The sequence below is a fragment of the Apteryx mantelli genome, chromosome 2 (genome assembly GCF_036417845.1).
Source record: "Apteryx mantelli isolate bAptMan1 chromosome 2, bAptMan1.hap1, whole genome shotgun sequence".
In the NCBI taxonomy this organism is placed as follows: Eukaryota; Metazoa; Chordata; class Aves; order Apterygiformes; family Apterygidae; genus Apteryx; species Apteryx mantelli.
The window spans coordinates 30,976,204-31,000,464 of NC_089979.1; the positions used below are offsets into that span (position 1 = coordinate 30,976,204).

The 24,261-nt window shown below is 37.5% G+C and overlaps 1 protein-coding gene across 1 annotated transcript in view; it reads right to left on the minus strand.

The window, feature by feature from the left end:
• The window catches only part of NOL4 (nucleolar protein 4), a 197,183-nt gene that overhangs the window by 48,006 nt on the left and 124,916 nt on the right, over positions 1 to 24,261 (minus strand). Inside the window, exon 7 of the mRNA XM_067290429.1 lies at positions 591 to 770. Within this exon, the coding sequence (XP_067146530.1) occupies positions 591 to 770 (180 nt within the window). The remainder of the gene's footprint in view (positions 1 to 590; positions 771 to 24,261) is intronic.

The window sequence follows — 24,261 nt, forward strand, 5'->3', positions numbered from 1 at the left end:
TAAAGGATTATTTTTGGGAGGGGAGAGGGAGGACTGATTAAAAAAAAAGACAAGAAAAGAATAGTCTATAGGATACAGAACTTGTGAGATAAACCAGAACAGATTGTGAAAATAGGCACCACTTAAGTTTCATTATTAACAATAAGTTCTGATTGCTACATCATTTTATTGAACTGAATCTTTTTCTTTGTTTGAACAATTGCCTGTGTTTTCATGCATAATTACATACATTGGGAAAGCAATTGAAAACAGCTGACCACTGGAATGGTCTTCTGATAAACTAGCTACAGCCCCTTTGCATTCACTGGGTGAACATGCACGCACACACATATATACACACACATGCACACACACACAAAACAAAGCTTTGTTTTCCTCACTGGTAAAGATGGCACTCTGCCTTAAAATTCTAAATAAAACACAGTAAATCTGGTGTCTGTTGGCAAGAGTTTAATATGTTTTAAAATAATAATTAAAAGATCCTGCAAATTAAATTAACGTGCCTCTAATATTGTCCAACTTATCCATAAATAAAAATATAAAAGGAAGGTAGTAGAGGTAAACAAGGCAATGAGTGTAAGAGGACTTACATTAAAAGCTTTCAGTCGCTCAGCTTCTACCCCATCTGATTCATTAACCTTCTCAGGATCTTCCTGTTCATCATGGTCATCCTCATCCTCATCGCCTCGATTCAGAGACAGATCTTCAGCACCTCTGCCTACACTCTCATTCTTGCCAGAGTCATAGCTTGAATAGCTATGTGCAGGGGACTGAAAATAGAGAAAAAGAATATATTTGTAAAAATGGACCATGTAAATACAGTCTCCACATACTTTATAAACACTTAAAGAATTCCATGATTTTTTAAAAAATTCTTTATATTACTCTCTCCAGAGCCAACATAAAGTGCTCATGATTCTTGTGAGAGGGAACAATTCACGATACTATTCATTTCAGTGCTTTAAATAAATGACCAGATGCAAATTCAATAAACCAATTACTAAATGAAACTCCTATGATAATTACAGTTAAGATGAGACATGTGTTATATAGCCCTGTTTAAGTACTACAGACAGAAATTTCTTACAAATACTTTACATTAGTCAAGATGTAAATAAGAGCAGTGCATTTGCACAAAACTCCAAAGGAATAAAAATTACACATTTTAAGGCAAAGCAGAATTAAGACACAAACGCTGATATTCATCCAGTCATTATCAGTCATTATCAAGAGCTGCAATAAGTTATTCAAAACATGGTAATGGTCACATTCTAGTTTCCACTCACAAAAACCCAAAATGAATTAGAGATGTATATGTTTGTTAACATTATTAGTGCTCCTCTGAGAATCATAAAAGTGAAAATTGAATAGCAAATAATTTTTCTTTTCTCATATCAGCATTCTGAATTTTCTCCTGAGCAGAATAGTTAGTTTGCTGGATAAATCAGATGACCATCTCATTAGACTGCTACCCACTTGTATTGCCTAAAAAGTTGCCAGCTACAGAAAGAGCCAACACTGTTCATTTTTCCTTGCAATATCAAGATTTCAGTTATCTGGTTCCTTTGCATACACTTCAAACTGCAGATCTCAAAAAGCAATAAAAACCCTTCCATGACTTAACACTTTAAGATCAAATTTTCCCTAGCTACAAAAAAGTACCATGGAGTATCTCCATCAAAGCCAACAAATTCACATTCAGGTAATTCAGAGAACAATTTAAATTCTATAGTATTTTAATCCTGTAACATACCAAAATTTTCTTCTCTTGTGCCGAAGCACATTGTATACATGATGAATTTCACACTTTCTTCTGTACCTCCTGTCTAAATGTCACAAAAAATCAGGAGCATAAAACCTCAATCAACAATATATTTCAAATACATATGCGTAAAATTACGTGTCTTGATCTACATTTTGAGCCCACTAAAGACATCTTTATTTCAGAGGTGTTTTCACCAATAGCAGAATCTAGCTGGGCAGTAAGGTAGGAGGGAAAGGCAAACAAAACCAATCAATTTTAAGGTATATTTCTTGCTTTATATTTTTATTCTAAATTCTTTTTCTTTCTCTGTTTTCATTTCCATCTTATCTTGGTCCTCTGTACACCATTAGCTTTGCAGTCAGTCCTGTTCTTTGCCGTGCCTTTGCAGCGTGCAGACTCAAAGCCTTCCTTTCTCGCCCATCTGCCCCAGGCTTCATGTTCTCACAGAACAAATCCTGTGAGTTCCACTTTTTAATCCTTAATGCTCCTAATATCAGATCTTGCAGTCTCTCCCCACCTTTCTTAAGAGTCTCTTCACTCCCTAGACCACTGCATACCCTCATGGTAGCTGTAGGGATAATGAAAATAAAACAAAACAACAACCCCTCAGATACAAACACCTTCAACAAGCAGCAAGCTTAGCATCACCTCTTCTCTTCCTATAGCCTATGACTGCACAGTAGCAGGCAAGAAATTTTGCCACTGCCCCAGGGCTCAGGATGGCAGAGCTGAAATGGGGTGGAAAGACGAGACTTGGGAAAGCTACTGAGGCAGGGAAGACAAACTGCTCCTTTCCATGGTGCCCTGTGCAGATGACAAATACCTACATTGCTGCCAATTCAGGTAACACCTGAGGTTGCAGGAGGTGTTGAATCCATTGGGTAATCAGGTTCAGGAAAAAAATGGTTCTATCCTGATAGGAGATAACAGCTATAGCGTATTAGAGAGTTTATTGTATATGAGCAATAGTAACCTGTCCAATGAACACCAGCAGACCAACAGCAGCAGCCTGCTAGCCTGTTATTAAGGAATAGGAAGGGTGATTTCGCTTGACCCTGAAGAGATTTCCAGAACAAAATTTTTAGAGTAGAAATGGATGACCTGTTAGCATTATTGTAATTATGTCCAAGTGCTATGCAGTAGAAGATCTGATCTAGACTGCAAGACTTGTTCTTTCGCACTTCTTCATTTCACCCCGTATTACAGCTGTAATTCCAATAGTATTGTGGGAGCATGTGGAGGGCACCTAGATAATCAAGAAGCCATTTCTTGTATTAGGTGCCATATAAAGTTATAGTAAGAGGGACCTACTGCCCTGCAGAACTCTACTGTCTGGAACCCTTGTTCTGCAAACACTTGATTTCACGTGAGTCATTTCATCAGACAAAATACAATTAGACTACTCATGTGCATAAAGTTAAGCAGATGCAAAACTGATTTCAACATGTACAGATGTTTGGGCTGGAGGCCAAGATCATAAATTATGCACCAGGACTGAGATTTGCTTTCTGTGAAGGAAAGAAATTTAGGCCAAAATGGATTAGCTACATCTCTCTAAAAATTGTGATACTAATTTTTTAAGAAAGCATTATACAGACAGCCTTGTCCAATATTTTCTCCAAAATATTTATTTTAATAACAACTTTGGCACCTGAAATGAAATGTGGAGAACAGCATACTCCGAGCAAGTGGCATGGCAGGAGACCATATTTATTTATCAGGCAGCTTAAGACGGTTTATAGTAGCAGGAAGAAAGGTGGATTTTTTTCTAGTGTTGGTTCAGCATAGTAAGGAGGGAAGTTACAAAAGCTCAGTTCAGAATAAAATTTTTAACTTTTTATATTTCTGCACAGATGAATACTGAGTGATAGCAAAAACTAACTTTCTCTCACTTGTGTTGACTGCAGCGGCACAAAAGTTTGTAAACATTTTCTTTTGGCATTCCAGTGAGCAGTTTCAGTGCTAACCAAACATGGAGTATGATAGCGGAAGACAACTTTTCTTTAAGACATATTCCCCATTTATGAGTCTTATGCCATAGACAGCTGATCACTGTAGGCTGGCACTGTCCTTTAAAAAGACTGCTGCCACCTTTGCCAGGTAGGAAGCTACTCATTCTCATCTGTGCAATCCCTTCCCTTGTGCTGACAGACACATTTTTCTGGTCCTGCAGTGAACTAGATGGGAAAAGTGATCCTGTCAAAACTTTTTTTCCTCTGTTTTGCCAGTCTGTTTAACAGCAGGATAAGTTCCTGGCTCCAATTCACCACCTGAAAGCCCAAACCTTTGGGCTGACAGGCAGGAGTGACCACTGAGGAGCACATACATCTCTTTTGACAGCAGTGCAAGATTAAAGTGATCATGGAGCTGAAGCATTTGTTGGACACAAGATGTTCCACATGTGAAACTTTTGTGCTTGACAAATATGGATTGGAAAACAAAAGTGATAGCAACATTAAAAAAAAACTTACTCAGGCCTTACTCAAACAAATGAGGTCGAGGCTTAGGCCAAGAGTATTGCCTCTCCATAAACATTCAGATGATTACAAAGTTGCCTTAAAAATATTGAAATATTAATCAATAAATTCTGTTCATTTTGTCTTTGTTCTTTTCTGGAGGTTCCAAGTTCCAATCTTTCCCTTGCAATAATAAACACTAGAAGCTTCTGCTTTATAAAAATGACAGCAAAGGTTCTTGCCCAACAACGTGGTTCCAGAAGCTCGGAAATTAAAAAAAAAAAAAAAAAAAAAAAAAAAAAAAGTGTTTCAAAGTGTTTCCAATAATTCTTGAGTTGGCAACAATAAGTCAGCTGAAGTTAGGTAAGTGTGAAATCATACAGTAAAAGACCTGAAAGGATATCACAGTGTTTCCTAGCATATTCTCCTGCCACAGGGCAAGATCAGAAGGTCATTCCTGACCTTTGTTTATCTGTTCTTATCTTAAAGACTTCCAGTGATGCAGATTCCATGCATCTCCCAGACACTCTATCCTAGTGTTTTACTGTCTTCAGAATTATTAGGATATTTTTAACACCTACCTCAGTCTTTCATAAACTGTATTAAGCCTGTTTCTTTTTCATCTCTCTACCACGTATGGCAATGGAGGACAGGTGTAGCTGGAGAAGAGATAATTCTCTTCCCTCTTTACTAGAATCTTTCAGATGCTTGAAGACTGTTATCATGTCCCATACACTCAATCTTCTCTTCCCAATTAATTCGTTCATTCTTTGTAACTCATGTTTTCCAGATTCATGTTCATTTTCACTGGTCTGCTCTGGATGTTCTTTATTTGGTCCAAAACTTCTTTAAAGAGCAGCTCCCAAAACTGCAAATGATATTCCATCTGAGGTCTTTCTATGGAGTTATTCCTTTATTGCTTGACTGATTTCTAATATGCTTGTAGCAGAAAGAGCATATCATCCTATTTGTAAGCCTAAAGAATTCCCCATATATGCAACAGAGTAACACAGAAATCCCACAGCTGCCAGCAGAAATCATTTTGTCAAGAATAAAGGAGCACGAATAAAACATGAACAAAAATAAAGTCTACCATAGCGCCTCCAGTGGCTCAGACATTGGTGGATGACCATCAGATATGATTTGTATAGGCAGGATAATGTCACATGAACTCACTGCACAAGGCTTTTCCCAGGAGCTGACAGCAGGAGACTCTTGGCTACTCTTAACTACCTTAATGACTGTACAGGGAAGGTTGTTGCTGTGTAGGCCAAAACTTATTCAGTATCAAAAACCTAATCATTAAGGATGGTTATTTGTCATGACCAAAAATTGGGAAAATCATGGCTTTGTGATTTTTAAAAAATGCTGAAAGGAAATAAAACCTGCCTTTTTAAGGAAAAGCTCTGTGAAGAGAGCCTAACATGAATTTTTTGAATCAGGCTTCATTTTTCTACATTTAGTTGGATAGCATATAATTATTTCAGTCATTACATGGCATTCATTGGTTACATAAACCACAGCACTCCTGTGAGGTGAAGAGATTTGTAGACATAGAGAGATCTAGAAATTTGAAGAGCTGGCAGGTATTAGCACAGGTTTCCATACTGTATGGAAAGGAAAGGAGTTGTGAAACAATATTTAAGGGTAGGTAGAGATGAAAACACTGTACTGGCTATACATAATTCTCTTTCAGAAATTTGTCTCCACAGGTGTAAGAGTTACTACATCACCATTTTTCATCAGTAAATAAAAACATAATCTAAAGTGGACAGAGTTCTGGTCGTTCCCTCAGTCATACCTCCAATCTTTTCTTCCTTGTCTTTCTATACCTTAGTCTTTCCCGCTCTAGCACTGAAAATGTCAAATTCTGTAATTTCAGCAGTTACTCTTGCAAATTAGGTGTGCTTTTCTGCATATATTTTCCCATGTGCAATTGTGTATATATGTTTTCATAGAAATCATTCATATGATTCAGATCAAAATATTATTATGATATCCAGTTTGATTGTTTTGAAGACTTTTTTTTCCAAAACTGTCAATTAAATTAGAACTTGGTTTTAATTATTTATTTCAGTTTTCCATTTTTAACAGATTCTATGTATGACAGGGCTTTTGAGGAAAGTATAACATATTAGTTTTCGTGAACTGACTGTATGAATAATGCATTTTATTTTATACATAAACACAATTAAAAAGTCAAGCCTGTAAGGTTAAGGGAAAACTTGTATCCTAAATCTTCCTCTTAAAATATTTGATCTGTATATTAATTTCTTAGAATGTCACTTATTTTGCTATGCAAATTGTGAATTTTCCATATTTTATGTAATTTGCATACTTTTTTTTAATATAAAATCTACAACATATATATAATATAAATAACACAACATAAAACAATAAATAACTCTAGGACATACGTGCCTTTTTGTTACTAAAAGAGGTGAAACCATGAATTCAAACATTCCTATTCTTTTCTCCTCAATTCAAACACTAAAGTATCAGTCACAACTGGGAAACTAAGGTTTCCTAAGCATTCCTCTTTCAGTTTTTATAGATAGAAGTCCAACTCTCTGTGATTTTTCATTAGTAAGCCATTTGTCCTTAACTTCATTTAACCTCTATGCTTTCCTCTCTTCCAAACTTTACTGCTGTTATCCTTTTTCCATGGCCTCTTTAAACTTTCATACTATCATGTGTGAGGAACTTTACTGCCCATCATCTTTTTTTCACTACAGAAAAGACTCTGAAGTCTCAAACACAATTCCAGTGTCTCACCATTTATTTCTGGATCCAATTAACCTCATTTTTATAAACTTGTCATACATTTGCTCATGTTACCCATATCTTTGTATCTGACTATGACCCTTCTGCTCCCCGTTATACCACAGCTGTGGTGTACACACCACAATTTCAGCTTCTTCATAAAATTTCAAGCTTGATAATGGAAAGACATCATCATGCAAAATTTCTTCTATTTGGAGCATGAGTATTATAACATTTTTAATGGAAGAATGGAAAGATGAAATCTAGGATTTTGCAGATTTGACTCTATAGAAGTGTTATCTAACATGTAAATTGTTTTTGAGTACATCCTATAGGACATTTTATCATAAAACTTATATTACACTGAAATATTAAAAGATCTTTTCTGTTCTATCTGTGTTAACGTGAGGTTCAGAAAGACAACTCAATTATTTACAGTAGGAAATAAGTAACAAAAGTTTTTTTTTCATGAATTATCTTTGACATGGTCTTTTCTGCAGCCCCTGTGTTTTCACACTAGTCAATAAAGAAATAGTGACTGTTCCCAAGACTACGTATTTGATCTTTCCCAGTAATTAGCCAGCCTATATCATATTATCTGTTTGCCTATGACAACATTCCTTTTACAAGAGACACATTTATTAACAATAAGTAGAGTAAACTCTCAATTATCTAGGCACTTTCATTCCAGTAGGATTTATCTGGATAGATAGAAGTCTGGATAATTGAAAGATAAGAGATAATTGGAAAACCTTCTGAAACAGATCTTCCTGTGGTATGTTTTCTCTGTTTAGCTAAAATATATTCTATCCTGGGTCTATCCCACTGGTATTGACTGACTTTATTGAATTATATCACTTTGCCCTCATAGAAGCAATCTCAGAAATTAAACAGAAAATTAAAACAGAGAGGCAATTGAAAATTCTCAGTCAGGTAGAAGATGTTTAGAGGTGATAGTTTAAGGAACTTCTTTCTAGTTCCTCCTCTAACTTTTGCTGCTGCTTGGCACTAGGATATTCTCCCAGGCATGGAATGGAAATGTCAAAACATGCCTAGCCCACCAGTGTTAAGACTACCAGGGCACAGCAGATTTAACAGAGCAGGAGACTTGCCTACTTCTCATAGCTTTTGTTTTATAAAGTTGTTTTATTAAAGACTTCAGGAACTCCTGTCATTGATGTAGGAAGTTAGGCACTTTCAAACAGGTATTAAAAAACTAGTTATGTAACAATAATTGGTTATATTACACAAACAACATACATGCTGTGTTTTTAGCAAAAATGCAACATCCTCTGTGGGAGTTAAAAAGCTAAAGCTAAATAGTGACAGATTCAAATAAAAGCCTAAACTATTTTCAGCATCATACGCTGCTGTTTTGAAGCTTTGAAAGGATCTGACAGACTTTCTGTGAATTTGTGAAGCAGGGTTTGCCACATAAGAAAGCTCCATCACAAACTTCTGGCTTTCTGTAAACCGGGAGCCAATAGAGACTTTAAATACTTCCTATAGTACACCCAAAGTCAAACCAGAAGATCTGACTGTAGATATTATAATCCTTGCAAGAGCCTACCTTACTAAAAAAAAAGGAATCCTATCTCATTATCAAATGTAAGTAACCTTCAAAATGCTCTTCTAAGGACAGTATTAGCATACTTTGTAGATACTACCATAGCTTTGGGAAGCCAAGAGCCTAAAGGTGCCCCATGTAGCTCTTGTGCTTTTGTTTAAATGCATTGATCAAAAACTATTTTACTAGAAAAACATCATTTCCAACTTTTGGTAAAGTTTTGGCTTTTTGCCAAGAAACTTTACAGTTCCCACTATTCTGATGAAATGTACTTCAGTGACTACAGAGGTTGACATTACGGGCAGCTAGTGAGCATTTTTGACCACCAATAAGTATTCAAACATAACCATTGTTCTCTGGTAGACTGTTAGAAAATCAGGTGCCAAGAGCTACAAACTATTTTGTAAAAACACTAGGCTGTTTGCTTCCTGTCTTTCCATTTAAATTGAGAATGACATAAGCAAAAAGCATTTAGGAGGCAACTCAGATGGAGAAGAGAGTAGTGGATATTCCAACGACAATTACAACAATTCAAGCCTAAAGACTCTCACTCTTCCCTTTGCAACGTGCCCTTCTTATCTGACAGAAGAGTAAGACATAACCCAGCATGTCAAGGATGGTGTAATGAGCAGCCCAGTTCATAGGAACTCTTTGAAGTGGGAACAGCACAGCCTGTTACAAAACCCAGTCTATCCTTCAAAGAGCCCACGTGCTGGTCAACAGTGTTACCACTAGCATTAAAAAATATCCCAAACCACTGCCAGTTTCAAAACAAAAGTAATTGCTGAGTACTACAACTGCAGTCATGGACTCTGAAGCCTAACTTAAGTATGAAGTTATTGTCAGTAGAAACAGGAAATGAGATATAGGAGTGAAATAATTTCTTGAAAAGTAGCTCAGTACTCCTAAGCTTAATGTTTCATTTCTAGGATTCTAATTTCTTAGGAATATCTGCATACAGGATGAATATCTGGATACAGGGAAATAATGCGATAATGTGATCATACAGAAGAGCAGAGTTTCTTATCAAACAAAATGACATAACTGGATGCTCTGTTTCCATCTTAAGTGCATTGCTGCCGGAAAGTCTGGAGGTAGAAGTATCTGCTCCCTCACTGCCAATATTAGGGAAACCACAGCTAATTCACTGGTCTAGTCATGGGCCCCTTGCCAAACATTTACAATGAACTAGAAAGTTGCCACAATCTTTGTTCTTCTTTCTTTCTCCTTTGCTATTCCTTCTGTTCATGTCCCTTATTTCAGTTTAAACCAATCTTTCAGCTAAGCTGCTTTCTCCTAACATCTTTTGTTCTTTTCTCTCTCCTTTGAGCTCATTATGCCTTGAGTCCTTCTTGCTTCATGCTCTTCTGGCATGGTTCTTTTCTCTCATACTATTTCCCTCCTATCTCCCTCCTTAGTTTTCTCTCTGCTCCATCTTGCCATAAATTTATGCTTTGACACCAAAAGGGTTCAATAACCATTTTTCTTTTTCAATTACAAACCTAAAACATAAGATTACTTTCTCAGGTCCTGAAGCATGAATCTACACTGGGAAATTAAGTGCTTATTTGTGAAAAACATCCCTTCTGACTAGGACTGTCAGCTACAGGTGAAATCCTTGTTAAGAGAACTACAACCACAAAGGAACTAAAGACTTTGTACCTATCCCTTTACTCCACCTCCTTCTTCTTCTTCTTATTATTATGCTTTACTATAAGAGTTTCCTTCTAATCCTCCATAGCAAGCTCTTTCTATCTATGGTGCAATATTCCCAAGGAGCAAACATGTTCACAGGTAAAAAAGTTCAAGCTATATCAGGAAGTCAGGAGATGAGAATTTTTGTTTGGTTGGTTTTAACACTTACTTTCATCCTGCTTCCTGGTCTCTGTGTATCCCAGGAAAGACGGAGACAGAAGCCATGTGAGTGGCAGAGTTGTGCAAAATTTCAACAAGAGTCTTCAAGAAAGTAACTGCAGAGATAGATGCATGGGGTAATAATAGGTCAACACCGCAGGGTTTGTGTGCCCCAAGAGTGGCAGCACCAAGAGAAGAGCATCTGTTTTTGCTAGGTAGAGAGAAGGAGAGAGATAGCAATGAAAACCAAGGATGTCTCTGTTCCCTTCTTGCCAGGACTTTGGCAGAAGACTCCTATTTGAGGTTCAGGAACTCAGCTACTCCCTGTAAAGTCTGCCTAGGACCAGACAGCCGCTGGATGTATTAAATGCAGATAGTTATATGCTGAACTGTGGTCCTATCTTTTCCAATAAGGAAGGAGGAGCAGTATTTTTGAATTGCATTTTTATCCTGACTCATATGATTAAGAAGCACAAAGTGCAGAGAACAAAAATATAAAATAACAAGGAACTAAAATTGATGACCAGGACAAGAAAAGAACAAGGTTTAGCAATGGTATGAAAAGAACCTTTCTTGGTGTGCTCTCTCCTAATTTATTGTAAGCTCTCTTCTGTGCTGATTTCCTCTTCCTACTTCATTCCTATACAATGGTATTTCAAAGGTTCTCCCACTTTTCTCCTTTCCAGTTTGAGCATGGCAAAAGTACAAATGTTCAGGAAGGAGATTAAAAAACAGCTGGTGGAAGCAGCAGAGGAGAGAACTCCAACTCACCTGTCTCCATCATTTGAGATAAATTTAGGCTCCCTCTCCTTCAGCTTGTGTTGCTCAGTCACTAGAGTCATATGCCAGAATAGGTGAGAGGAGACAGTCCTGTCACTCCTCTTCTGATCATGTGAGTCTGACCGATTATTTACATCCCGAGAAGTATAGATCGGAGAAAAAAAAAAGACAGTAACAGTAACGTATTGAGAGACAGGCTCACACAAAAAACAAAGCCAATTGGTTAATGATAATGGTAATGGTAATGCATGTAACCCAAAATAATCTGTTCAGTACTGAACAGCCATTTTACAAATTGATCTTGGTCATCAGATGACATCTTAAAGATTTACCTCTTTCAGGGAAAGCTAGGAATGCAACAGGGGTGCTACACAAATCTGTTGCAAATGCAACAGAGGAGTGCATTGCTTACAGAGAGAAGTATGGGACACAACTGGAGAGTGAAAGATTATCTCTTTCTTTCCTTCGTGTACTTTGTTTCTGTCTGTTTATAGCTGCAAACTTTTCCTTTGCTAAGCTTTCTTAAATGTCTTGGTTGGAAAATCAGCTGGACTGTGTTAGCAACTAGTCCTGGGAGGCAGAGATTAATTGCCTTAATTAATGCTTGAGGGCCAGATGAGGGGATTTTGAACTTGAGACAAATCAAGAGGGGAAAGATCAAGACAGTACTCCTGAACTGGGGGGGCTGGTCCTAGGTCTGCAATACCCTGAGTGACGGGGGAGCAGCTGAGATGTCAGCAGCTGAAGCAGACAGAATAGATCGCTGCCTATTCCCCTACTTATCTGATACAAATAGATCTTTAGACTGATTTATAAGAAATATTTGTAACTTGACCCTCCTTTCTCTATTTACCATACCTGTCCAGGAGAAACACTGCATTAGAGTACAACAGATCTATTGTTTGAGCTTAGCACATGACCATAACCATAAGAATAACATCAGAAAATTCTTCATAAAAGCAATCTCTAGCCTTTAGTCTACAGACCAGTGTGTCCTTAGCATTCATACAAAAAGATCACTGACAAACAGAAATGACAAAAGAACCTTTCAGTCCTAGAGCCACACTAGCTGTGCTCCTGCTAAAGACACATTCTGTCATTTTTGGGGTAGGAAATAGAGAGCAATATTATAAAAAACATTTAAAATGGCTACCAAAACAAAAGCCAATTCCTGATCAAACTATTCTGGGAACTAGTCCTAGCAAACAACACAGTGTGTTGAAGAACACTCCAGAAAAATTAGAGAGATCACAGCAGCATCCTAAATCCCTATCAATATCCTTAAGTATCTCTGTTGCATTGTAGCTTTCATGGTACAACCCTTAAGCAACCAGAAGCTCTCACTGTAGTCTGTAATTTTGCCTGCTTGAGATAGCTGCAGCACCTTCTAATTTGCACAAACATGAATATATATATTTGATAGAAAAGTGAGCAAGAACTTTTGGGCAGTCTGAATATAAGGGAGCACTGTGATTTTATGCACAGCCTGTTAAATTTTCAGTGCTGTTGGTATCCTCCTGCTTTCTCCTGATAGCCTGGTAGCATGGCAAAGCATAAGCTCCCATAACATCTGCTTTGGAAAGGAAATTGCACAAAGTTTTTGTCCAGTGCAGGAGAACATTTCTGAACTTGACTCCTGACTCCAGGACTCTCTGTGCTTTCTTGTAGCCACATAATCTTTGTTGCCTGCAGGATGTTTCTGTCACATTGACACTTAGAGCTCAGTTAGAGGAAACTGTGCAGCCATCACGCAGCACAGGAGTTTCCAAGATGATCTAATAGGCCCGACTGTAAGTGACTATGGGCTTCTACCAACAGACAATATTTTTGTTTCTATTGGTGGAGATATTTTGAGTTGAAAATTCTGGCACCATTTTGTTACATACATTCACTTTGGATTGCTGAAACAGAGCACAAGGCTCAACTCTGTTTCCAGTCCGCAACAGAGAATTCCCTTAGCAGACTAGAAAATCCTATTTGGCAAAATTCAACTTCCTCCACAGACCAATCCCAACCAACTTTGCTTGATGTAGAGGAAAAATCTGGGAGGAAAAACTTCTAGAAGGATAGCAGAAAAATGGTATAAAGCAGAGCAGTCAGAATATTTTCTCATATTGATGCCACAACTCAGCAAGTGCCTGACTATGGAGCAGTGACCAGCCTTTGGAACTGATTTGCATCTTGCTCCAAGCCAAATTATCCAGAATTTTCCCCCTAAATTCAGGAGAAGAGGGATTTTACCCTATCTTAAATCTTCACCATGTGAAGAGAATTAGTTGAAAAGTTCAGATCCAGACCTGAACCAGCCTAAAGCTTTAAAAGAGTTTGTGTCCATCTCTGTTTACCTGCTTATGTTATATGACTACTATTTTATCCTTAGCTTCAATGCATGAAACTGAAACAACATAGAGGAAAACAAAATAGAATAAACTTTTAAAAGTAAAAATAAGTCACCCATATGTCTAGTTTGAGAAAGTGGCACCCCTTTCATGGTGCAACGGCCTACACCATGAGCTCACCCACTCTCCTCTTTCATGGAGTTCTAACAAAGTGCAATACATGCAGTGCTATGATCTTGACAGACTACAAGATCCTGTTACAGTACACATGGGAAACATAGCCCTCATTTGTTGCATTTTACTAAATCCAAATCCAGGATGCACAGAATGTGAGGGACTCATGAGAAGTGAACACCCACGTCATCTTCTTTGGAGGTGGCAGCAACTCTGCTGTATTGTGGTGCCAGGCTACAGACCAGGAAACCAGTAAGCAGGAATTAATTTTAAAGACTGAAAGGCAGGACAGATTTAGTCACGCTCCCCTCCTCCAGTGACTAACTAGATTTACTGAACCTAAGTAGTATGGTCTCTTCTGTGCATGCACTATTCATGCAGTCTTTCTCTTTGAGTGCCAGATTTACTGCACGTGCTCAGTGTGATGAGCTGGTGCACATGCACTATCCCCACAGCACTCTGAGCACTTTCCTGCATAAACCCTGCTTTTTTTCTAGTGAGGTGCATCAGGGATGGCTTGAGTTGATTTTCTAGAGCAGAAGGTCATGTGGGGCTGAAAAGACACCCATATACCTATAGCCAGTTTAGCTGCAAGGAGTTGCGTTGTGATCTACATACCAAGGAAAAGGCAACAGTTTTTAACCCAGTATCTTTATGGGTTCCTTATGATCTATTAAATCAGCAGTGTGCGCGCCAAGGGTTAGAGTGCAGTCCAAATTCTGTGGATTCCAAGATAGCTACGTAAAATAAAAGTCAAAAACTCATCTGTTCTCCTTGCTTTACTGATTTTTGCACACACGAGTTTGAGATCCCCTGATGTGCATCTAAAAAGCATCTCAGCTGGTTATCTAATTAGACACTGGGCATCAGTAGCCAAGAGTCTCTAAATTTAAGAGTCCTTAGTGAAACTATGATTCAGCTCACCAGAAGGAATTTGTAAGGAGTCTAAAAAGTTGCACTGTATTTATTCGGTAGCAAAGGGATTACAGGCAGATTTTCTAAAATCCAAATGAAAACTTTATGACTCAGAAAATGCTCCCCAGATAGTAGGCTTTCCTGAAATACATACGTATCGGTGCATTTTTAAAAGATATATATACCATCAATTTTTGCAAAGCTAGAATTTTAAAAGCAGTAACGTTTACTCATCTGTAATTCAGCATTCATAATACCACTTCATATATTTTGCTTTCCACTCCAATATGTTAATCTATCTGTTAATCTTCTAGTCTACAAAGCAAATATAACAGCATTTCCTTTTGTAGGCCCTGGGCCTGCAATCTGTGTGCCAGCAAACCCATATAACAGGGCTCTATTTGAACACAAAGATCTGTTCACATGCAGCATAAGACATTAATAACTTTGTTTTCCATTATTAAATTGTAACATGACACAGACAATAAAAGTATACAGACATTTGTTTTCTATGATAAATATGACCTCTTCAGTCTTGTTAAGAAATTTTGCAACTCTACTACCACTATTTTAAATGAATGGAATGATATGGGTCCAAACTATTGATTTTTTCTATGCAGTAAGCTCTTTCAACAATGTTACAAGCAAAAACAAAATACAGGAGTGTGATTTATTCTCGCAGTATACGGACTATCTCCCAGGAAATCCAGGGTCTGCTATGTAAATACAACTCATTTCTATGAGCCTCATAAAGGGGTAGCTTTAGCTTCCCATTGGTAACTCCTATACAGAATTATCCAGTATATTATAAGTAGATTCAACAGGTTGATCTTCAAAAAGTAGAACTGAAAAAATTTGATATCCTACTGACTTACGTTCTAACCCCCCAAGTCCTCATCAGCGTGCCTTCTCCATCTCACTCCACATCGCTCCCACTTCCCACAGGACAAGAGCTTGTGGCTTGTTGCAGGCTAGGACAGTACTGATTGCCCAGGTGGCTTCTGCCTTTTAAAATGAAAGGCCCTTCTGAAGGCAGTAACCTGGGTTTTTCTACTTGAATCAGATGCAGATTTTCATAAAACCTGTAGGAACTCAGCATTATCAGGATTACTGCTTTATGAAATTAGGTGGAAATTGGTCAAGAGGTTCAAAGGTTAGGTATGGAAAGACCCTGAGAGAGCTGAAAACATTTCTTTAGGAAACAAAATCAAAATTGTCTAACGAGCAGCAGGAACCACAGTGAACAGATCTTTTCACATTGATAGAATAAACAATACCATACAAATAGCAAAATAATATTTTTTTCTGGATAAAACTTTCTTTTAACCAAGACTTTAAAAGACATTTCTTACCTGAATCACAAGTAAAATAGGAACAGTTTGGCATAATATCTCTAGAGAACATTTTGCATCCAAATGTATTTTTATGGAAAGTCATACTTCGAAAAAATCTAGCAGGTATCTTGCAAATTCTTGCTCTAGACAGAGTGAATTTCAAAGCAGTGTGTGGGAGGTATCCATGGAGAGAATAATCCCATGTTTATTAATCACCTCAATATAACTTTGAATGTGTACTCGTATTTTTCTGGACGTGCATAGAAGTATGAATATATTTGGTGGCATTACTATGTAGTTCACAATAAAGATCATCTCCCAGTCTCATTCTATATTTATTTAATATAATTTTACTTTACAGGTTGATCAAAGGAAATAAATGTAAAATGATGGTTACAGAAAATCTGTTGAAGGTGTGAAATAGCTTTCTCATGAAAACGATTTGATAAGGTGATGTTTTAAAAAGATCCAGCTTTCCAAGTAGCTACTTTTATTTAATAAATCTCTGGGAGGTTAAACAATGTACAAACCAACAGCCACATTCCCACCAATGTGCTACCTTCCAAGGGCCTGCTCTTAAGACATGTCTGACAAATGGAGCATCCAGTAGTTTTTAACTGCTAATAAGTTCTGCATGTTATGCTTAATCAGAGCTCTACTTGGGTTTTAGGACAACTCTAGTTTTCTTTAAAACCAGAAAAATTCAAGATTATAACCTGAAAGCAAAAATTTCTGCCATTTACCATTCAGCCTTTCAACAGTGAGTAAGAAAGATACACAAACTACCCTCCTTAATAGAGTTATCAACATGGGAAAAGGAGCAGAGAGGTTACAACTCTGCTTGCCAAACCGCTCCCATTGTACTATCTCAGACTTTTTGATTTGCAGAGGAATTCCCTACAAGCCTTTCCCTGGACAAACTCCACAGCAGTTTGATGGAAGCTATTTTTATACTAAATCATCAACCTTCCTTTTCACAATGCATTGCCAGGAGCAGGATTACAAAAATTATCACCAGAGCCTGGCAGGTCAACTCTTACCTTGTCAAGAAGATGGAGCAAAATCATCCAGTTTTAAGAATTCTAAGACCTAGAGAAGTTTTTGTTCTGATCCCTCACTAACACCCAAGAGAACACCCCTCCAAAGCCTTCTCATTGAAAATTAACCGCAAGGAATTATTTTCCCTACCACCAATCCCAAAATGTTTTTAATATATTCATGCTAATATCTTAAATGACCAAAAAATTCTTATTTTTCATCCTGTTAAAATTAAGAAGCAAACACTAAAGCAAAATTCCATACCTACCATGAAAAACTGAAGCTAGAAAGCTCCTCTCAAGAGGCAGCAATACACCACTTCATTTTACTATGTAGACTATACTCACAGTTTCTAATGTCAGCATTTCAGTAGCTGTTTTATAAAGAGCCTTAAAATAAACCTGAGGCCTATTTATCCTCTCTTTGTTTTTTGTCTGCAAATGAATCAGACTGTAACCTGACACTTCTTGAGTAAGGTATCTACAATGTATTTTTGCATTTTTAAGGATTCTTTTGATTGTAAAAATTTGACCACAGGCAAATTCATGGCTTAAGAAAATTTCTGAAGATCCACAAATGACAGGAAGATCATGGGGCCAAACTTAAGGCTTTGCTGTCTTACATTTTGCAGAGCTCACGTTTCACAAGCTTTAAATAACCAGAGCTATGGAAACACACTGTAGGCCTTGCCTTTGCACACCAAAAAGTTATTTACCTTGGTTAGTCCTTCACTTAACCTGATCACTGATAACTGCAAAGCACTTAACTAACTCAGGGTAAGAACCTGCTTTTTTTCTGGAGGGAAGAAGGACTTTAGGATAGGATTAGTGAGGCCCAAGAATTTTTGAAATTAAATGTCTTCCCTTTGCCATGGTATCTGCCATTTCTATGCCCTGGAGAGGACATTACCCCTACCTGTGTTGTGGTCACCCTTGGCTCCTGGCTTGTCTTCCCTCAGGGAGGACTGCTGCTCTTGCTGCTCTCTGGCAACGCTAATGCTCAAATCCACTCTAAACTCTGACATGCCATTTGCAGAATTAGTTCCCTTCAGTGCTCTGCCTTTGAACATGCAGGATCATTTCCCTGCTTGCTCTCTACTTAGAAGAACTTTTGGAATAGCTGCTTTAAAAGTGCCATATAAAAATACTATTGCATCAAGTTGAGTCTCAATTTCAACAAAATCTACCACAAATTTGCTTTGTGAAAACCCTACTAATTTCATTTTACACATTATTTACTAAATCAAAGTCTCCATAATATTACACTTTTTTCTCCACATTTTCAGAATTTTGTCATTTATTTGGCTGTCCCTTTTTGATACTTTCTCACAGGTAATGCAATGACCTGAAATGTGTGCTCCCAAGATCATGCAGGGAGCGTCTTCTAATTATCCTTGCTAATCTCACCACTTTTTCTGTTGAATAAATTGTCCACTTTTGACTGAATCTTTCTGAGCCTTTTTTGCTGAAATCAGCAGTAACAAGAAAAGGTCACCGAACAAAGGCAGTGATGAGGTAAAACTCAGACTGTGAACTGGATTTTGAATGGGCAGCTTTTTTGACTCCTCCGTTGGCTTTTGCCTTCACATATTGTACCAAAGGCTACAGGGAAAACTTCCGCTTCTAGCACAAGTATAAGAAGAGACGTTAAAATTGGATGATCATCTGTTGGGATAATCCTGGACAAAGAGAAAACCATCATATAGAGCAGATATACCTTTTGAGCCGAATACTTTCACACAGTTATTAGGTAGCAGATAACAACATAGCTGATTTGGATTAACTTGTAAAGCTGATTGGGGAAGAGGTCCCAACACCACAACAGACAGGAGGTAATAATATAAAAGGTCATTTATGCCATTTAGGAAGAATGGACAGATGAACTGAGGGCATAAAATAGCTGCACTGCAGCAGAAATTTCATGTCCTGGTGACAAAGCCATTTTCTCAGAGGAAGGAAGAAAGAGGGAGGCTATTGCACACCCAGCCTCTGACATACAGCAGAAAAACTTTGCAGAGCACTGAAGAAGATGGAGCATGACCACGTGTTCATTTTTCCCCGCAACTCTAAATTCTTTGCTGTCTAAAGTGAAAAAGCTGTTAATTTTTGAACCCTTTTAAGTTTTCCATGTTAGATGTTTCAGTTACACTGCCCATAAAACAATGAATCACAAACCAAGAGCCCAGCTAGCTGTAACACTAGTAAGTGGTAAGCGCAAGCTACTGCTGGATGCATTTGTGTCAACACTAGTTACGTGCTTTTAGTGGCTGAAGCAGAAATCTCAGCTTAGAAAATGGGCTGCTAGGAAGAGACTCTGTAACGTAAAGGTGTGTATACAGGCACACTATCAAAAGCGCTTGCCAGGAATATGTGGAAAGTGCATAGGCTTATTAAGTAGGACATAAATTCAGCAATCTGGAGAGCATTCAGCTGAACAAGCTACATATACCAGTACTGTGAAACAAGGATTGTATGGTAAAAAGCAATATTTAAGGAGGAAGTCAAAGAACTTGCTTGATTTACCCATACAGACACACACGTGCACATACACATATTCTGTGTACATAAATTGTAAACCTAGATTTCAAGTCCAATACTTCAGTGATCTGAACCAATATTTTGCATTTTGTCATTTTTTCATAATTAAGCAGAAGTTTCCTGTCTGATCACACTGCTATACAGCTTCAGACAATTATTCTGACACTTCTACAATCTTGCCATTCTGCAGTTCTCTCAATTTTGGCTATGTACTCATTACTTAGTTCAATCAATGATCCAATCAGCAAATTAATGTCTGTACCCTGTCCAACTCTGCAGGGCCATGGTCATGTTCTGAGACACATTTAAGGAAATTCATAGGCCAAATGTTGGTCTCCTATGCTCAGAAATATAAAAAAGGATGAGGGCATAAAGGTAAGTCAAATTAACTGCAGTTTATACCAAAGTACTCTGAACCTGGCAAGAAGTGTATACTACATTAACTGATCACACTAAGCTTCTTTTCATGCTTTTAGTTTACACCCCTTCTTATTACCAAAATACATAATCCATATGAAGATACAGTTTGCATGCATTCTCTAGAACTTCTAAATCTGGCTCACTGCATCCAAACAAGTGGAATAAACCATCTCATATAGCAAGTGCCAGAAAATAAGAGAATAAGAAAATCAAATATCATAGGGCTCACATTAAATTAACCCTTTCCACAGAGAAACTTAGACATTCCTACAACTTCTGATCTCTTGATAAGTATGTTCAATTCCCTTTCTATTTACATGCATATAAAAAGGTATAAAAAGATAATAAGAATAAAAGTCAATATTAATGAAATAAACTACTTAGATTTCATATTTCTTTTCCATTTTTGGCCAAAGAATCCTAACACTCTTTCTAAATTATATCTTTGATAATGTATTGCTAACAGCAAGACTATATTGCAACAAAATGTTAACAGTTGAGCTGCACCTAACTGGCAACTATTTGTTACAACATGTAAACAAAAACACTTTGCTATGGTTTATCTGATTATATTATTTCTGAAATCAGTAATGTTATCATTAAACTGAAGTCCTCAAGCCAGTGGCTGCTTGACGGTTTTGTTAGACAATACTAGACATTATAGACTGAAGCTTTATTTATTTCTGTATAATCAATATGAAAAAGAAAATATAATACTGAAAATGAGTAAACAGTAGTTTTAAAAACTGTGCTACCCTTAGGATTCCTGCCAATTTTGTGGTTTTAAGATGACATTCCCCCCAAAATCTTGGGAAATGTGAAAAATTCACAAGAACAACATGGGGGGGGGCTCTGCATATACAAGCAGAATGGATGAAATTCACATAAACTAATTTTTTGCCAAATAAACACTAGAGCTCTAATTTAAGCTATTCATATAGGCTCCTCTCTTGCTGGTTGGGTGAGGCAGGCACCTCATGAAGAGCACTTTTTCCATCCTAAAATAGAGGTGGGGTTCAGTTGCCTAAATCTAGGCATCTGGTGCCACACCTGGGAGCTCTGTACAGGGCTGGCAAACACAACTCAGGGCCAGTGTGAGACATGCATCCTTTTGGAGAGGTGTAGACTGGGCACATGTTACCCTAGAGTGTCTACAGGGAGACCAGGTGCCCATGTCTATGCAACCAAACCCTATTCTGCTGACTAAAACCAGGATGAACTGTCACACTGCTTACTTCTGCAAATACACTATAGAGGGAAGCTAGATGACTAAATTTAAGGCAAAAATCTAATTTAAAAGGCAACTTAGCTTTATTCACATAACTATTAGTAGTGAAGTCCATTGAATCTTTTATGTGTATACATATATATGTTTTCATGATGAGGGCTGCATAGATTCAACAAGAGAAAGTGAAATTGTCTATCCTCAGAGTTCTGGCAAAGCAGAAAATGAAAACAAACTTTTTTAAGCTTCTTTGAATTTTAGGCCATGCTAATAAAAACAGAAGAAACTTTCCAACAGCTGTTCAACTGAAGTTGTCTCTGCCTCTTTACCATAACTGACCAGTAGTGTCTGGGGATAAGAATTACTACTGTGATTTATACTTAGGAATAGCAGACTGGAAACCTATGATTTTCCCCACTTCCCTACAGATTCTGTTCGGCTGGGGGGAAGTCAATGAATTATGTCAGGCCTATATCTCCTAATTAATAAACAGTGATGGAGTATGCCTGACTCATGGGAACGAACTGAACTTAGGCTGATTTATTTTTATTGATGTTTTGAGAATCCCAAATATGCTATGTAAATGCAAAGAATTAAGATACAGGACCTCCTGGCAATGAATATATATGCATAGATACAAATATCTCAGTCTTGTTGTATGAAGTTACACACAGGATTATCTTATTAGAAATAATATAGCCTAAAAATTACATTATCTGTATGAATTATAGATGTTAAATGACAAACATAAGAAATAACACTGCAGCATAATATACAGGTTAAAGGACATACCTCTTCACTAGGATAAAATTATGAAGGGTGGAACAAAAGTTTTGAAGATCCTGCCATCACCAAGTCCACTAACACACCTACTTCAAATGGGCAGAATAGATCAAGTAGAGACAACTGAATGCCTTACATTTGGACTATAAAGAAGATTTCACAGAGACTAAATTCATTTTTGAATTTGCTATTTGACAGACGTAGTCCTAGACATATGCTTTTGGTACTGCAAACATCATTAGAAAGTGAGCATAAACTATGAAAATACTGAAATCTACATACAGAAGCAGAAAAATAGAATAAAAGGAAAGTAGCATATTCCCTTCCTGTCAATTTCCTTTTAAAAATAAAGCAAAAATAAGATAAAACATGATCTCAACCAATTTTAGGGGAAGTCCTAAAAACTACTTACCTTTTATACTGATAAGAATAATTTGAGATTGACATAGTGATTGCGGTAAAAATAAATGTCCTGTCCTAGGGATTATACCCCAAACAAGACGTATGCAGAACTAAGATCTACTAAAGACTGCAAGATACAGACATCCAGGCCAGATTTTTCAAAAACTTATGCCAGGGAACTGGCAGCTTGAGAGGCTAAAAGCTTTATTGGCTCCTTAAGCATTCAAGATACTTTTACAGATTCATAGATTTTAAGCCCAGAAGAGATTTCCTGCACTGTAAAACATTACTCAGTAAGCCTTGAAAGGAGGGAATGGTTCCCACCCTTTTCCTAATTAATATAATCATGCTAAATAACTCACAGCTGAATTAGAAGAAATATTTACAAAAAGAACACCTATCATATACAATTCTTTGTGTAATAATTCACTACTTTCATAGGAATGATTAGTTACAAACATAGTAAAGAAATTTGATCTCATTTCCAATCTGATTTTTTTTTAATTTAACTTTCATCGACCAAGTCTAAATTAAAAGACAATCTATTAATTGGTAAAAAACAGGGAGAAAAACTGTCATGAAGTCACCACTTTCCTTTATCTCTAAAAAGGCCATTCCCTCCTTGTATACCAAGTTTTTCATCTCCTCAGTGTTTATCACTTTTCTGAATCCACTATAGCTTTCTAATATCTTTTTTCAGTATTACATAGACCTGTACAATACTTGCATGACTAGGTATGTAGGTGGATTTAAAAAGCCTCTAATGAACTGCACAGAAACATCAGCTTTGTGAGATGGCCATCTTTGAGGCACAACTAACACAAGAAGCACACACCAAGTCGTGCCCGCCTGGCACTCAGGCCATTCCTCCACCTCCTGGCTGAGCCAAGAGAGTGTGAGGTGGCAGACATGTCCCAGACCCATCTGACTTCTTCTCCACTAACCACAATTAATCCCTATGAGCAACCACACAGAAAGAAATGGGGATCGTTATACATTTATTTTAATTGTTTAATACAGTTTTTGATAAGGATCCTGTCCCACGGGGTTCCATCTGCAAAAGATTTTTTAAGAGCATATGACTAACTGCACGAAGCAAGACAAAGATATATGCACGGGGGGGGGGGAGGGGAGAAAAACATATATCATTGGGTCAGTACAAAAGGCCCAAGGAATATCCACGTATATTTTGCGAGCTGGTATAGAACTTGCAATATAATGTTGAGGACTGAGGACATGCCATATTGGGGCCATTCTTGCTAACCCCTAAAGAAATTAACTCACCTTTCCCTCTTTTTCTGGCAGATTCTCTTATCCATCCTGAGACTCTGCATGGCCCAGGAGCTCGGGGCAGAAGGTACAAAGCAGAAAATCTGAATAGTTCTGCAAGGGATCTTCCTGCTGGAGCCAGACAATTCTCAGATGCCATGGGAAACACAAGAGGAGGAAAATATTACTTCATGAGCTCTACCCAGCACTGACCATAAAATGGGGCCAGAGGTGACATACAAGACATCATCCTAATTTTAATTAAAATGCACACAAAAGACAATCACACACTCTTGTCTACTGCAGCATCCGTACAAAAGGTTAGGTGTATGACATAGCAGATGCCTCAGTGACATGCAGAAATGTGATCTCTTCATACGCTCCTGATTTGTCTGTATGATGCCATCAAGTTTGGGGACATACCCACTGGATAGGACTGTTTGCACGAGACAAGAGGAAAAATGAATAGATATATGCATACATATATACTTACATCTATACAGTGTACAAATGAACAGAACAGCATGTATCCCTGTACCCACCAGACCCAGGGAATAGTTCATGGCATCTTCATGATGGGAAGAGTCAAAAACCTCAGAATGAATAGATGTGAAAGGACACTGAAAACGACAGTCTGTGA